Source organism: Pundamilia nyererei, unplaced genomic scaffold (genome assembly GCF_000239375.1).
Source record: "Pundamilia nyererei isolate P.nyererei 1_Seehausen unplaced genomic scaffold, PunNye1.0 scaffold00530, whole genome shotgun sequence".
Taxonomy (NCBI): Eukaryota; Metazoa; Chordata; class Actinopteri; order Cichliformes; family Cichlidae; genus Pundamilia; species Pundamilia nyererei.
The window spans coordinates 161,989-177,442 of record NW_005187931.1 but is presented as its reverse complement, the minus strand read 5'-3'; the positions used below and the strand labels follow the sequence as shown (position 1 = coordinate 177,442).

At 40.2% G+C, this 15,454-nt stretch overlaps 1 protein-coding gene across 1 annotated transcript; it reads right to left on the bottom strand.

Annotated features, from left to right (window-relative positions):
* Nucleotides 1–2,308: 2,308 nt before the first annotated feature.
* On the bottom strand, nt 2,309–6,697 carry LOC102209740 (programmed cell death 1 ligand 1-like). The gene is made up of 3 exons (XM_005754274.1): nt 6,448–6,697; nt 4,821–5,144; nt 2,309–4,582 (listed from the first exon to the last, which is right to left on the bottom strand). The coding sequence occupies exons 1-3, from the start codon at nt 6,515–6,517 to the stop codon at nt 4,422–4,424; spliced, it is 555 nt and encodes a 184-aa protein (XP_005754331.1). The 5' UTR covers nt 6,518–6,697; the 3' UTR covers nt 2,309–4,421.
* Between the last annotated feature and the right edge of the window lie 8,757 nt (nt 6,698–15,454).

The window sequence follows — 15,454 nt, the reverse complement described above, 5'->3', positions numbered from 1 at the left end:
TTTCTCTTGTTTCCATCCCCAATTTTGAACTCGTAACACCACACTATGGAAACCTGAAACCTGAAAAAGATTTCACGGAAATCTTTCCAGAGCTCATCCTGTTTTTCTGGGAGTAACATAAAAACCTGCAGTAAGAAAAGTTGCTAAAAGCTAAAGTAGTTCTAATAAAGTTGTAGAGAAAACATTTTCTAGCAGACTCAGATAATTATCTTTATTCAAAGTTGACCCACCATTGCATCTCCTGATTATTTACTGTCCGGCCTTTCTCAGCAAACAGTGAGCCAGGTGTTAATCCAGTGGGACAGAGAGCACGTAAAGCATAAAGACCACCGGCAGGCAGAAATGTACTGCTGCCTCCATGCACAGGCCTGAGCTGAATTCTCCTGTGATGACATCCAAAGAAGATACATAAAAAATGTTCTGCACACCTGTACTCCAGAGAATTAAGTAAATAGTGAACCATGTCAATAATCAGTTTTGCTGGTTTCCATATTTATTTATATGAATAATTAAATGATAAATGTAAAATAAATAACTTGATGCATGCTCAATCATTCAGGTAAGTAAATCTCCAAAAGTTGATTCTGTTCATCTGGACGTAGCGTTTTGTGGGAGAAACGTTTCGTCACTCCTCCAAGTGACTTCTTCAGTCTCAGCTGACTGCAGGTTTCTCCAAATCTTATAAACAGTACATTTGCATAATGACTGAAACCAGCCCACTGAAGGAACAATGGGCTGGGAGGTCACTTTCCCTGCTGGATACACGATGGACGGGTGGCAGACCTGGAGGATCATGTGCCTGGCGGGACTGTCGATCGAGGACGCTGAAGATATCTACCTATTCAGGACCATGATAACAGGGTTCTTGCTGATCGGAGCTGGCTTGGCCCTGGCTTATCGGAGAATTAAGAAAGCGGAACCGGCTGTTCAAACTCCCACAAGGCTGCCCGCTGGGATTGAAACGATGGGACGAGGCGCGACTTCTCAGAATGGGCTCACTGAGTGCAGCATGGTTAAGAGCTTGGAGATATCTGTTTGTATCTGTCTTGTGTGAAACTTGTATGAAAAGCATACAAGAGTGAAAACAGATATAAGATCCCTTGAAAAATTATATAAATGAAACTTGGATACTTGGATACAAAACAATATATGAAAGTAATGAGAAAGTGGCCACTTTCATGAGTAAATCATATAAGCCTTATATGATTCACTGTATGAAGTAGGCCACATCTTATGCAAGTCTTTTATAAGTTTTTTTCTATTTCTTTTCCATATGGGCAGTTACACATCTGTTTCTGTCTTAGTCGCCTGTCTGTGTTAAACAATCTTCTATTTTCTTTGTTTCTGCACTCACTTCTCTGCTCTGTGTTGTAGTTTTTAACCATCTTTGTCTCTATTTCACTGACTCATGGAGAAATGATGGATTCTGAATCCAATTTTACATCCTAAATTGCTCTCTAAGGATACTGAAGAGGTGATCTGCTGCCACCTGCTGGCTGCTTCAAGAAACTACTCCTTTACACCCATCAGGAATTCTGATTAGGCTTTGAATCTGTTTAATATTCTATGATCTAGGATAGCCTCTTTCCCTGATGTGACCTGAAAGACTTTTCCCCTTTAGACTACAGCCGTGTCCACCTGTAGTCTAGTATAGAGGACACAGCAAGAGTTTACTGCCTTTTGTTTCAAGAGTCAATGAGAAGCTTGGGATGGACTACATGATACTAATAACAAATACTTTCTACAAAAAGACCAATGTGTGGTCAGTGTGTGAGGCAACGTGTCTCTAATCTTAATGTCTTCTTTAAATGCCTGAGCTCAGCGTTTTTCTGTCATAAGAGACCAAATAAGATGTTTAATTATTGTTTGATTTTTTTCTAATCCAGCCTGTAAATGTTTCCCTCAATTCTCTTTGGTCTGTATTGTCTGGTTATTAATTAGCAGTTTTTTAAAACCCTTTCACAGTCACATGTCCCAGATTCAGATTCATGTTACGCTTGTTGTTGGAAGAGCGCTCCTTACTCTCTCCGTTTTTCAGGTCTGTGCGTTAGTAAAACTGCATGTCTGAGGACAGCACCCTGCACTCATGGGCATTAGTCGTCTTCACTTAACTGATCACACCCTGATCTGCGTCTGCCTGGAAGGAACATACAGTTCAGCACAGCTTCTCTGAGTTTTAAAACCTTTTCCTCGTGAAACTTCCTTCTACCAGAAAACAACACAGTCAGCACACAAACATTGATTTAACACAGTTTTTATTCATGTCTTTAAACACAGTGAAACGTTTTACCACAAAGATAAAGTGGAGCTTCTCCCCCTCCTCAGCCTCTGATCACATTAAGCTAACCCTGTGCTCTCAAGATAGGAGCTCTGACTTCATGAAAATACTTTTTCAAAGTCTTAAACATCATAAAATTAAAAAGTGCATAAATTATCTGTGTTAAAATCACAAGTTTTAAACCCCATTCCAGTTTCACTACAGCAGCATACATCATATCCTGTCACCTGTCAATCTGTTAAAGTTTACATAACGACATCTTTAGAGCCTGATAGAAAAACTTTGTAAGTTAAGAAGACTTTTATGTAAGTAATTAACGTAAATGTGTTCACTTGGACGTATGCCATGTGTTACACTAAATCCCTGCATTGTATTTAAAGTGGACATGAAACATTACACGTGTAAAGGTTAATTTACACCAAGGACTGTCAGCGATGTAACACTGTCTGTGGAGCTGGATTTAAAACATCTTGTGTCAGTAGCGTGACATCACTGGGTTGGCTGATTGCTTGCAACTAATAAGACATACCTGAGTTTATGTTAGCTAAATAATGACAGAACCAATAACTCAGCAGAAAACATGGAAACTAAAACTAAAAATCAGTCTAAGGGGACGATTTTGTTCCTTCCCTGTCTGCAACAGTGAGTTATTTAATACTAAGAAACCAAGGATATACTGCCCACTTTCACTCTGTCTCTTTAGCAGCAAGTGATTCTTCAACATCGGCTAGCTGAACTGAAACATGAAAATCCACCTGTTTTAAGAGTGAGGAGGAGAGCCAGGTTGAGTCAGGTACACTGGTGGTTCACAAAAGTGACACCCTTTTACTGCTTCTCGCTTTACACTAAGTAATCTGATCTGTCACTAGTTAGCTAACATAAATGAATAGAAGTCTATTAGCCAACCAACCCAGTAACATCACCTGCTGTACTTGCACAACATGGTGCCAAACATACTCTAAAAATAGAAACTTTATTTCCAGCTTCACAGACAGTGTTAAATCTGTGAAAGCTTTTTAGAGCGTGGCTTTGTGGTGTAAGGTAGCCTTTATACATGTAGCGTTTCACTTGATGTTATCCTATTTAATGAATCCTTCCAGTAGCATGAATGTACAGTGATATAGTTTAATCCTTAATTATAATCATTTTTTCTTATTTGGATGTATAAAAAAAATATCCATCAATCCATCCACCCACCCTCCACCTCTGTCTACCAAATCATCGTTACCGTTTAGACCCTGTTTTTAAATGTGCACATCACACGAGACGTTCTTGTGACTTTCAGTGAATCCAAACATGTCTATACAGCATCTGCTTCGATCACTCACACATGGAGGTAAAGCTTTATCTGTGCAAAGAGTCATTTTACTGTAATAGCTACATTAATCTGACAATTTACAGGATATCTTCACATTCACAAATGAAACAGTTTTTGTTAGCATTAGCTTATAAAATATAAAGATTTGTTTACAAAACTGTAAAAACAGGACCTTTTACATTATAATTCATAGAGAGGAAAACTAGCTTCACCTTTAAGAGAAAACACTTAATGGAGAGAAGAAAAAAATAGTTCCATGTCTATTAATTACTTGATATAATCTGACTTCATGTGATCACAAATTACTCAGTTTCTGTCATGAACTCTAACAGCTCAGTTTGATTCTTGTGTTTGTGTCTTATAACCAGCTTTGGTGTCATTACACCCAGTCCCACACATCAACAAAACTCCCTGTCCTAATGAGGACACACATGTGATCTTTCTTTTATTATTCAGGTTTCAACACAAAGCAAAGATGACTTGAAAGTGATCACCACAGCTGCTCTACTATAGAAACACGGACAGGTAGAAACACCAATCTCATCATCTCTGCCTTTGTTACCTGTTCAAGTTCAGACTCTGGCTGCTGGGCTGGGGTCAGCATACACCCAGTTTCAGCAACACTCTGTGTTATTGGCTAACTTAGTGTTAGCATGCTGTCTGTGCAAATGGCTGCAAAGAGCCAAAGTTCTGTTAGCAGTATACTGCAGTTTAGCATTGCTCTGTTGTCCTTCTGTGCAAAAAATAAATAAAAGTAATGGCCACATCTCCACTGTAAACCGCTCCCATTTTCCTGCTTCATGTAGTGCAACAAAGAGTTTCAGTTCACACATGATAGTACAAACCGTGACGCCTGCGTTTTTTATGTTTTCGGTAAATTAAAAATACACCAGCAATGATGAACATCACAGGAAGAGGCAGACCAGCTCTCAGTCCAACAAATCCATCCTCGTTCACTCCGTCTCCACTCTGTCCTCCTGTCTGACCTGCAGGTGAGAAACAGGTGTGAGGTGTCAGCTGTCAGGTAGGTGATGAGTAAAGAACAGAACAGAATCCATTTCCTCTTCAAACTGCTGTCAGACATTATCTACTGCACTCTGATCACATCACTCAGACCAGCTGCTTTCTACAAAGTCTCATCAACAACATCTTTAGAAACAAACATCAACAACCAGGAAGCAGCTTCACCTCTGATCACACACACACTCAACTCTACTCACTCACCTGGAGGATCAACAACTCTCAGGTAGATGCTGCTGATGGACTTCCCATCTAACAAACGACACTCATATGTTCCTGTGTCCTCAGTCTTCACATCCTTCAGAATCAGAGACACGTCTCCATCCGTCATCTGTCTGTCCTGCAGATCCACCCGGTCCTTAAAATTCGGATGCTGGTTTGCTGGATCGAGCTGCTCGTCTCGGTACAAAAGGACATATTGTGTCTTCAGGTCAGCTCTGCTCCACTCCACACCTATGATGTCGCTGTTTGGACCTCGACACGGCAGAGTGGCAGTCTGTCCACTATCCGCTGTGATGATTTTCCGGTCTGAAAGAAGAAATAATTCAGAGCAGAGAGTTTAATGGGATCAAAGTATAGCAGCCAATCAGAGTAAGGAGCTAAGAGACCACTCAGCGTGGGATTTTCATGTGTTTCACACGGCAGCTCAGGTAACTTTATAATCTTATGAGCCCCTTAAGTCCTTTTATGATCTATCTTTAATCTAAATTGTTTATTTTCTTGTTTTTGGTGCCGTTTTACTATTAAACTGTTTGGAGATTCTTCATAATCCTTCAAAGATCAGCAGGTCTCCGTCTCTGCGGGAACACTGTGGATAAATGGAACAGAGGGAGTTCTCATGACAGTGTTACAGTCCCCTACAACTACAAATGCATTGGTAACAGCAAACAGTCTTTATGTGAGCCTAACACAGCCACACCACATGTGTGGATTGTCAGAGCCCTGTCAATGCTTTCCTGCACAGCTGAAGTCCATGGCTGGCAAAAATGATCCCAAGGCCACCGGGAACTGTCCCTGTACCCTCCCTGATAGCTCTCAGCTCACCTGCACTGAGCTATCTGGTCTTGGGACAGGTATTAGGAGCACATCGGCCTCTGAACCCTTCCTATAGAGGTGGGCAGATCCATCCAAATATCAGTACAGTGATGATATTGGTATCAGATTGAAAATGTGTTCAGAATTTTCAATTTGAGAACGACTGAGCCCATAAATCACAACACACTGCTCACCTCAACATGATCTGCCTTTATGACTTAAAAGCTATACTGACCCTATATTTACTTGATATTGGATGAATACAAGAATATGTAGTATTGCACAGCATTACTCTGTGGTAAAATCCTGTTGTAGGCTATAACATAATGTTCCAAAACAGGGGAACAAAATAAACTTTTGGTGGTAGTAAAAATGCATAACTTTTGCAATTAATTATCCAAAACGGGTCTAGTTTTATGCAGGTTATAGGAAATTATAGGTTATAGTAAAAGCTGTTTTTTAAAATACATGAATCACTTGTAAACATGCAGTCCATATAGTCTCCACCTCCTCCTGCACACCTTAAACTCCTCCCTCAGTGACAGCGCAGAGCAGCATCATTTCTCCGGACCTTGTCGTGTTAATGAAAAGAAATAGTTGGGAACTGAGCGCAGCACCCCGCCGTGCGTATTTCAGAATAACTGCAAATAAATCGGGTTGCGTGCTGAGTTTCCACAGCACAGGTTAAACAGACACTAATGACACAGATATTATAGGCTCAGTATTACGGACTTTTCAGAGTAATATAAAGTGAACTCTCATACTTCATGTTGCTTTAAAACAGCTTGAATCTCACCTGCAGAGACCAGCAGGACGCAGACAGACAGTAAACTCCAGCAGAGACACGCAGACCTGCCAGCTCTCATTTCCGTGTTCGGACTTTTCCTTCTTCAGCTTTAAAATAACTTTAAACTTCCTTATCGATAGATCCTGGGCGTGAGATTATCTGAGTTGTACTTTATTAAAAACATTAACATTTAATGTTGTTTAAATATCCGTGCGTCTTCCGCGTCTTCCGTGATCGTGTCAAAGCAAGCAGGGGCGTGGAAGCGGTGAAGGAAGAGTAGGACTACCCAGGGCCCCTGAGGTGGGAGGGGCCTATCCAAACCTGAAACATTTTTTTTTTTTAGTTTGCATTTTTTTTTTGTTTCTTATTAATTAGTGTCATATTTAAATTTCATGAATAAATCAGTCAGGTGACTAAACTTTGATTCCTAACTAGCCGTGATAACACTAGGTGTGATGCCATTTCACCCCTTAAAGATAAAAAAATGGTTTAGTCCACCGTGCTGTGGGGCTTGCAGCAGCAGCCTATCTATATGAATGCTAGTGCACACAGTGAGTCATGTCTTTAAACAAGAAAGTAAACTGAAAGAACCAAAATAAACAAAGGAGCGAGAAAACAAACTGAGGACAGTCGACTGCTAACAAAACCCTGACTTTCAGCACCCACAGTGCAAAAAGCTGTCAGAACTGCTGCCTCTCACTAAAAACAGTTGATTTCGTGCATCAGAATAAGTAAAAGTTTTGTTCTTTCAGGAAACTTTCATACTTACTGTTCAGTTCTCATCCCGCCACTAAATTTAACCAACTCTGTCACGTTAAGAAAAAGGTAAAAAATCAGTGTAGCAGAAACATGTGAAAAAAAGTTTTGTTTCAGATATTTTAACTGTTACCCGGTTATCAAGGAACATTCCCACAACCTCAGTAACATCCCTACAAGACCCTCAGAATGCTGCAATCAAAACTTTTAGTCTTAATTTAACTTTTAACCTCACATGAACTTTATTTCATTTATTCTTGGTGACAGAAACCTGGCGATGACTCCAACCTCCTTGGTTTCAACAGAGGCTGTTCCTTCCTGCTGCTGTCAGACTATTTAATTCAACCACGTGGTCAGACCCACACATACTGAACCACAGTAAACACACCTCACTGCAAAGCGTCACTTTTTGTACACCACAACGTACATTTGCATACCTGTGCAGCTATAATACCTGTTAATATCCCACTAACATTACTGTTAATATGACTTTCCTTTTATATTTTTATCTCTGTTTCTACAATTCTTTTTATACGATTGCTCTGCTGTCTGCTGTATGTATGTATTCTGCTGCTGACAGCTTGGGATTCATAAAGTTTCTCTGATTCTGATTCTGAAATGATCATATTAAACGGTTTCTTCATAACTTCACTGTAACTTGTTTATAACATTTGTTATGATTGTGTGGCCAGGTGTTTATTCAGAGAGCAGCAGCAGAGCGAATGAGGCAGGTCTACAGATAAAGTGTAAAGATCACCAGTTTCTCTTAAGTCACATGACTTCAACTGAAGTCTTTTACAGAAGTCATGTAATTCAAAAGTCCCTGCTATCTTTACACACAGGACCATTTGCACCATACTTAGAAAATTCTTTGTAAATGTCAGAAATGTGCTAATGTTTCCTCCCTCTGGTGTCAAAGGTCAACTTGGGCGACAGATGAAAGAGTTAGTTAGGATTTAAACAGGGTGAAGTCTCTTTGTGGACCAAATTGTTTGTGGAAATATAAAAAAAAGAAGAAGTAATGTGGACTCAGACTCTTCTTTCAAGCAGTGCTGCCACTTTGAGGTATAATTTAATATTTCAAACTCTCAACTTTTCTGCAACAGCTTGGGGATGGCCTCTTCCTGTTCTAACAGTGCACAAAAGCAAGTTCCATAAAGACATGGATGATTGTGGATTAATGAGTTTGGAGTGAAAGAACTTGACTGGCCAGCACAGAGACCTGACCTCAACCCAACAGAACATCTTTGGGATCCATTTGAGTGCAGACTGTAAGTCAGGCCTTCTCATCCAACATCAGTATCTGATGCGACAAATGCACTTCTGGAGAATGATCGAATATTCCCATTAGCACTCCTAAACCTTGTGGAAATCCTACACAGACGTGCAGAAGCTGTTATTGCTGAAAATAGTGGGACAACATTATATTAAACCATATGGATTAAGAATGAGATGCCACTTAAGTTCATACGCAAGAAAATACTTTAAAATGTATCTGGCCTGTCTGGTCTGACAATGGATCTAATCTAGTTGGTACTAAGAAAGAGGCTAGGGGGAAATAGTTGACATCAGTAAAATACCATGTTTGAGGGGAGTAAGCTAAGGGTCACTGATTCCTCTTTTACACGGCAAACAGTAGGTGACAAAGGTCTCCAAATCCTGTTCAGTGAAGCTGAAGCAATCCTTAATAAATTGTCCAGCACTTCTATATCCTGTGAACTCTTTTGATGTAGAACCTTCTACACCAAAAACTATACTTTTATTCAACCCTCAACCTGTTTTCCCTCAGTTTTCCAAGGCTGGTGGAAACAAGTACAGTACCTGGCTTAAGTTACATAAAACCATTTCATCCTTGCCTTGTTGCTTTAATCTCACTCACTTTGATCTGTTCTTAAAACATTATGTTTATTTCATGTCTTATTGCGTGAAACAGTGCTGGATGTGTTTGATGGTAATGAGGTGTCTCAGGCTAAGGGCCAACTTGAACTGGCACTACAGAAAGCTGTAGAGATGCAATTCTGGAGACAAATCAACTAAATGACTTCTCTGCAGCTCAGTTCAGTCCAAACAAAAGTGGTTTAAATAATGGAGACATGTTGTTCTTTAGCTTTGAGTGGTGAAAAAATGTGGCAGGTGACAATGATGAGGAAGTGGAGGATTTTTTTGCCATTGTTTGTGGTTTTATGTACTCCAGATTCTCTTTGGTGGTGGATTATTAGTTTGTGAACAACTCTTGACCAAAGCAAAACCGGCAAGGAGCTGCAAAGCCAATGTGAGCCTGATGATGACCGTGACTCTGTGAAGTTTAATAAAAGTAGATATACTCTGTACTCACTACACAGCAGGTCAGTAGGTAAACTATTAAACCCCTTTTATTGTTGTATGAAACTCAGAAATCCATAATCTCCAATTATTATCAGCCACAGCCAATTAGTGAGTGTGTAAAACAACACTGAGTGTTTGGAATCAAAATCAGCTTTATTGGCTGCAATCCAGCTAGTTAGCAGTGGGTTCCCTCTGGGTACTCTGGTTTCCTCCAACAGTTAAAAGTCATGCAGTTATTGGGGTTAGGTTAATTGGGAAATATTCTCTCAGCGTTAGCCCTGCAATAGACTGGTGGCATGTCCAGGGTGTGCCCCGGCTCTCGCTCTATCACATTTGGGATAGGCCCAAATTACCTGTGTGATTTAAGTCAGTTGTTTAAGGTGAAAAACCTCTGTGTGCAACCAATGTTTACTATTGAATTAAGTAAATCCAACATGTTCTCTTTTCATTGCAGAGAGGTTCTGCTTTTCTAAAGTTTTGGGGAAACAAGAATGCTGGCACCAAGTCAAATAGAAGGAGGAAGAAGGTGAAGAGGAAGAGTAATGTTTTCATTTGAAGAAACAGTGAATTGATTAAATACAATTTAGATTAAACAGGTGGGATTCTCTCTGCAGGTACACTTACAACCACAGCTACAGTGCGAGCCATCACAGAAACAGTGCCCCCTTCCTCAGCTCCACTCCCTGATTGCAGCTCCATCCATTCAGAGTGGTCCTCCACCTGCTGGTGTTTTGTCCATACTTTATCTCCACTCTCCTCATGGTGTCTTTGTATCGATGCAGAACCAAAGGTAACACTGAATTATTGACTCATCACTCAGTGTGCTAATGATGAACTAGTCTCCCTGTGTAAACTAGTCTTTCTACATATTTACAGGAAATTTCCTTTGTGCTTCTCATAATGATGAGAATAATGATGTCATCACTGATGTCACCACGGAGCATCACCTCTGAATCGCCTCTATTGTGTCTCTGTGATCTCTGCAAACTTTATATCAGTAATAAATAAAGCTGTGCATTTATTGTTATTTCTACAAAGAGGTCTTCTGTCATCTGAGTGTTAGAGATGATTTATTTCTAGTAACTTTTGTTTTTCAAAGTAGGAGTCTAGAAAGAGTCTCACTGTGAAACAGACTGAACAGCTGATTGTCTTTGTTTTAAAACTGACTTCACAGCTAAAACACATTTAAAAACAATATTACTGTAAAAGTAGAACAGTGAAAGTTTATCATCTCGTCCACATCTGATCACCAAACCTGCTGCCTTTCATCCACCCTCCACTGTGCTCTGCCTCAGTGGTCAACTTCACCTGCTCAGCTCTCCTGCTCAGACCTGAACCTGGATTTCATTCTTTATTTGCTCAGATCAGTTCTCCACACTGTGGACTCTCTGCTCAGGTCCATTTCCCAGCTGCTCTGCACAGCCAGTGTCACGGTCCTGGCTCGGTGACCCAATGTTTTGACGTTTGTATCATTTTTCATCTTTATTTTCCTCATTGTTTAGTCTGTTGGTGTTTTTGTTTCTATTTTGGATTTCTAGTTCTTAGGTTTTGGTTCCTCTGCTTCTCATGTCACTCCTGTCCTTGTACTCTGTGTTCCCTTCAGTGTCTAGTCCGTGCCTCTGCTGTTTTACTTTGACGGGCCCTTGTCTCATGTCAGTGTTTCTAGTTTTGCTTCCCCTTGGACTCCTCAGGTGTGATTACTCCCTGCTGTGTCTCATCTCCTTGTTTGCCCTCAGGGTATTTAAGCCCTGTCTTTCTTTCTGTACCCTCATGGTTGTGTGTTTCCCTGTGTGCCATTATGTGTGTTTAGTTTATATCATTTCCCAAAGTACTTTGTATTGTTTTACCAGCCAGCAAATAAAGCTGGGCTGTTTTGAGTTTACTCTTCGCCTCTGTGAGTCTGCATTTGAGTCCTCTCCTGCCTGCACACAGCCAGGAACCTGCCCAGTTTCCAGACAGTCAGTCACACACTCCCCACTCTGACCAGCTCTGCTCTGGCTCAAAATCCTCAGCTTAACCACAAACCCCTATATATTTATGAATCATATCTAGCCAGCTTTGCCTCGTGCAACAGCAGCCTTCAAGTTAAAATCTGTGTAAACAATAACCTGGCCCCAGAAGTGGCTCCATATTAATTTCTATGACGTGAAATGACTTCCTTTTTTTTTCCTTTTTTTTTTCCTTTTGACCCCACTCACCCAAACTTTCAGTATTTGATGATTAACCCCATTTTTGGAAAAGCCATGAAATATCATTAGGTTTTGTTTCTTAAAGAGTTGCAGGAATTTTAAATTTCCAATGGGAGTCTAGTGTTAACAGAGTGGAAAGACAATACAGACACAAACAGCATGATGCAGACACTAGCAGCATGTAGGAGGACTACAGGGAGGGTGTGAGACCTTCACAGGATGGTGCAGTAACAGAAACCTGTTCCTGAATGCAGAAAAGACCCCAAACAAAACTGGTATTCGACTTCAGAGGAGAGCGGCCCATGCACACGCCGATATGACTCAAGGACACTGCTGTGGAGGTTGTGTAGCATGTAAGATTCCTGAAAGTCTGCCCTTGACCCCGTACGCCTCCTTCATTGTATAATTTAAAAAAAGTTTGCATTACCTGAAGGTCCTCATAGAAGAGCTCATCTCAACTCTGCACCTGTCCTTTCTACTTAACTTTATTCCATATTTTACGGCTTCAGATCACATACCAATGAAACATCTCAGTAAAAGTAAAAATGAGATAAAAGGAAGATTTCTGCCTTTATTTCTGTCAATAATGGTGCACAAAACAGCTAAAGTGTCCAGATGTGCCGTTGCAGTGCAGGAAGGGTTCTGCGTAGAAGTTAATATTTACTCTATGAAATCATGATAACATCCACTGCTTGATGGAAAAATCTCACATTACATGGAACGTATTTTTCAGATTTAGAGATTCTCTACAAAGTGATTACATCTGCGATATCCATCAAATGTTTAGATAATTTTAACAAATGTGTGTCCTTATTCTTCATGAATGAAGTTTTTTTTTTTTTTTTTTTAAAAACACTCTGCAGCTTTCTCTTTAATAAATGAATGGTTTCCTTTTAAAGGTGGCTGCCCCCTGTTGCCCAAACATGTGCTACACCAACACAAAGAAGCAGGAAGAAAAAGCAACATCCACTAAAGAGAGAGACTGCTCTGTCAGTCCAGAGTATTTTGTAAAACTGGCACAGAAAAGACATCTTTGTATTTGCATAGTATCTATAGAAAACCCACTCAGACATGGAGACTGAAAGTGGAGAGCATGGCATGTCCACAGAGAGACCCCAACTGAGGACACTCGTATCAGGATCCTTCTACCTGTGATGCTGCAAAAACCTGGAGCAGAGAGTAAGATGAATGGATCTAAACTGCCTGATCCGAATCCTGAAGGTTCCTAAAATCTGTCATGACCCGTCTGTTAAGGTCCACAAACATTTTAAAGATGGATGCAGCATGTGTGATGACACTATCTGGTTTTGGTCTCCACATTTTAGCATCAATGATGTCACCACGTTGTTGTTTTTTTTGTTTGAAAGCAGAAGTGACCATATTTGGACAGGGGTGGGTGGTAAATTATGAGCTCACGGTGCCAAGCTTAGTTGCTTAGCATGCAGATTGAACAACTTTTAGAGACAGCTTCTAGTGGACATGAGAGGAACTGCAAGTTTTGGCACTTAGGTGCAGGCTTCAGTTTACAGCTCTGCAAGTTGCTGCTGTAAATGCTGGTAAAATGTTCTGTGTAGATTTCATGATGTGGATGACTGATTTATAATAAGTTACATAATTTCATGAATATGTATATAGTTTGTGTTAAAATGTCTTTATTTGAAATGCGCATGTGTACAGTGCAAGAGCTAGTGTCTCGTGAGAATACCCTTAAGGAGAGTACACAAGACTTTTTATGGACTGCAAGGGAGCAGATGTCTCTCATGAAGCCTGTTAAGCTAAAAGTTTACTAAAAGAAAAAGCAACACAAGGACTTAAGGACCTCTTTTCAGGACAAGCAGTCAATGAGGTATTTGTCATTTGAGAAATGTTTTTATTTGTGTTTGGACTTAATATGTGTACTGTAACATTGCTAATTGGTTTGTACTGTTGACCAGTTCTCACGGCGTATTGATGTAGTGGCGTATCGGCATACTGGTGATGGTGAAGCTGAGGACAGAAAGCCCAAGTAATAAACGCCCGTTTCAAAGAACCGACCTATGTCTGCGTTGTCGTGAAGAGAGCTACAGCTGCTTTGTGAGGTAATGACAAAAACACTTTTTGCAGTCTACAGGAAAATGAATCTTGTGTCCGTCAATATGAAACAGGATTGATAAAGAAATAAAATATTTTCAGTAATGCAGTCATTAAGTTCAGTTTATCTGTGAAAAAAAGAGCAGAAACACATCCCTCTGACTTATTTGAAGTGTACGTGAAGGCATCACAAAGGTTCTGCTTTTGTAGAGTTTTAGGAAAACAAGAATGTTGACACCAGGTCAAACAGAAGGAGGAAGAAGATGAAGAGGAGGAGCAATGTTTTACTTGAAGTGACAGTGAATTGATATCAGTGTTGGTCTGATATCAGTGAGCAGTAAGATGGAGGAAACGTCTCTGCTGTGTCTGCTCTGTAAGTTCACTCTGTGTTTTTCATGCCTCTGCTGTCTTTGACTGAGATGGAGATCCTATGGGCTGTTTTAAGGAGGAGGAGGAGCCCAAAAATAGGGACAGTGGGTCCCAAGAACCACTATGTTTAGCAAGTTTGAATGTATTTCTTTGAACTGTGTCTCAGGGTTTGCTTCTGTTTTTAATTCAAAGCTGAGATTTTTGTTGAATTTTTTTGTATTTATTCTGTTCTTATTCTGATGAAATAGCACAATTCAATGCATATATACATATTTCATCATACAGTATTCATTTTCAGTCACATGACCAACTCACCACCGTTGTGCAAAACATTACTTCATTGTGACAGTCAGCAGTACTGCAGTCTTTTTCTTTATCACCTGTCCTGAGCCAAAACTACTTGGATCACCTATCCATGGAAGAAAAACAAAGATATGAAGAGAAACTATAAATTTCTGGGGCTGTGATAAAAAGATATAAGCTTTCATAGTACGGACAGCTAAGTGTAGTTTCAATCTGGATCAATCTGTTTATTGTTTATCATTAAAGCAAATGTAAGCTCTACCTATTGCATGCAAACCTTACTTTTTGTTGACTTGAACGTTTACAGAGTAGGGCCAGAAAAGTTCTGGTTTCTGGTTTTCTTGCCCTACTCTGTCATAACTAACAGTATGTGTTGCTATGGAGAAGCAGGCATTGGTGTGATTTGGTCTGTAAGGCAGGGTTAGGAGAGGTGTGCTCACATGTTGGTGCCATACTCTACATTCTTCAGCTGTAAATAAACACTGATTAGTGCATCGGAGAGCACAGCAAACATCTGGCACTTTAGTTAAACTCGAATTAATGGAGGGCAAAGGACCCACTATAGTTTTTGCCCTCAAGGTGGCGTGTCACAATAGCTCTAACATCACGTGAAAATTATGAATAGCAGTGAGTCTGTGGGTGTGGCCAGGATTAAACACAAATATTGCAGGAGTGGGATTAGAAATACTCCCACATACAGCTCTAGTCTGAACTAACCTGAGTTTAATTTCTCTTTAGTTCTGATCTCACTGCTGAGCTGCACCACAAACCAAGGTCAGTAACCTTCTTCTGTCACACTGTAAACCTGACTCACTCTCTCAGGAGACTGTGGGACACATTTATTAAGGCCATAGGGGCAGTTGGCTGCAGACAGACTCGTCTTCAGTCACATCAGCGGTATCCCACAGATGTAATATTATCTACAGCTACTCTTAGTACCATTGATGTTAAGTTAGACTCTTTTTCTCCAATTGATCTTTCTGAGTTAACTTCAATAATTACTT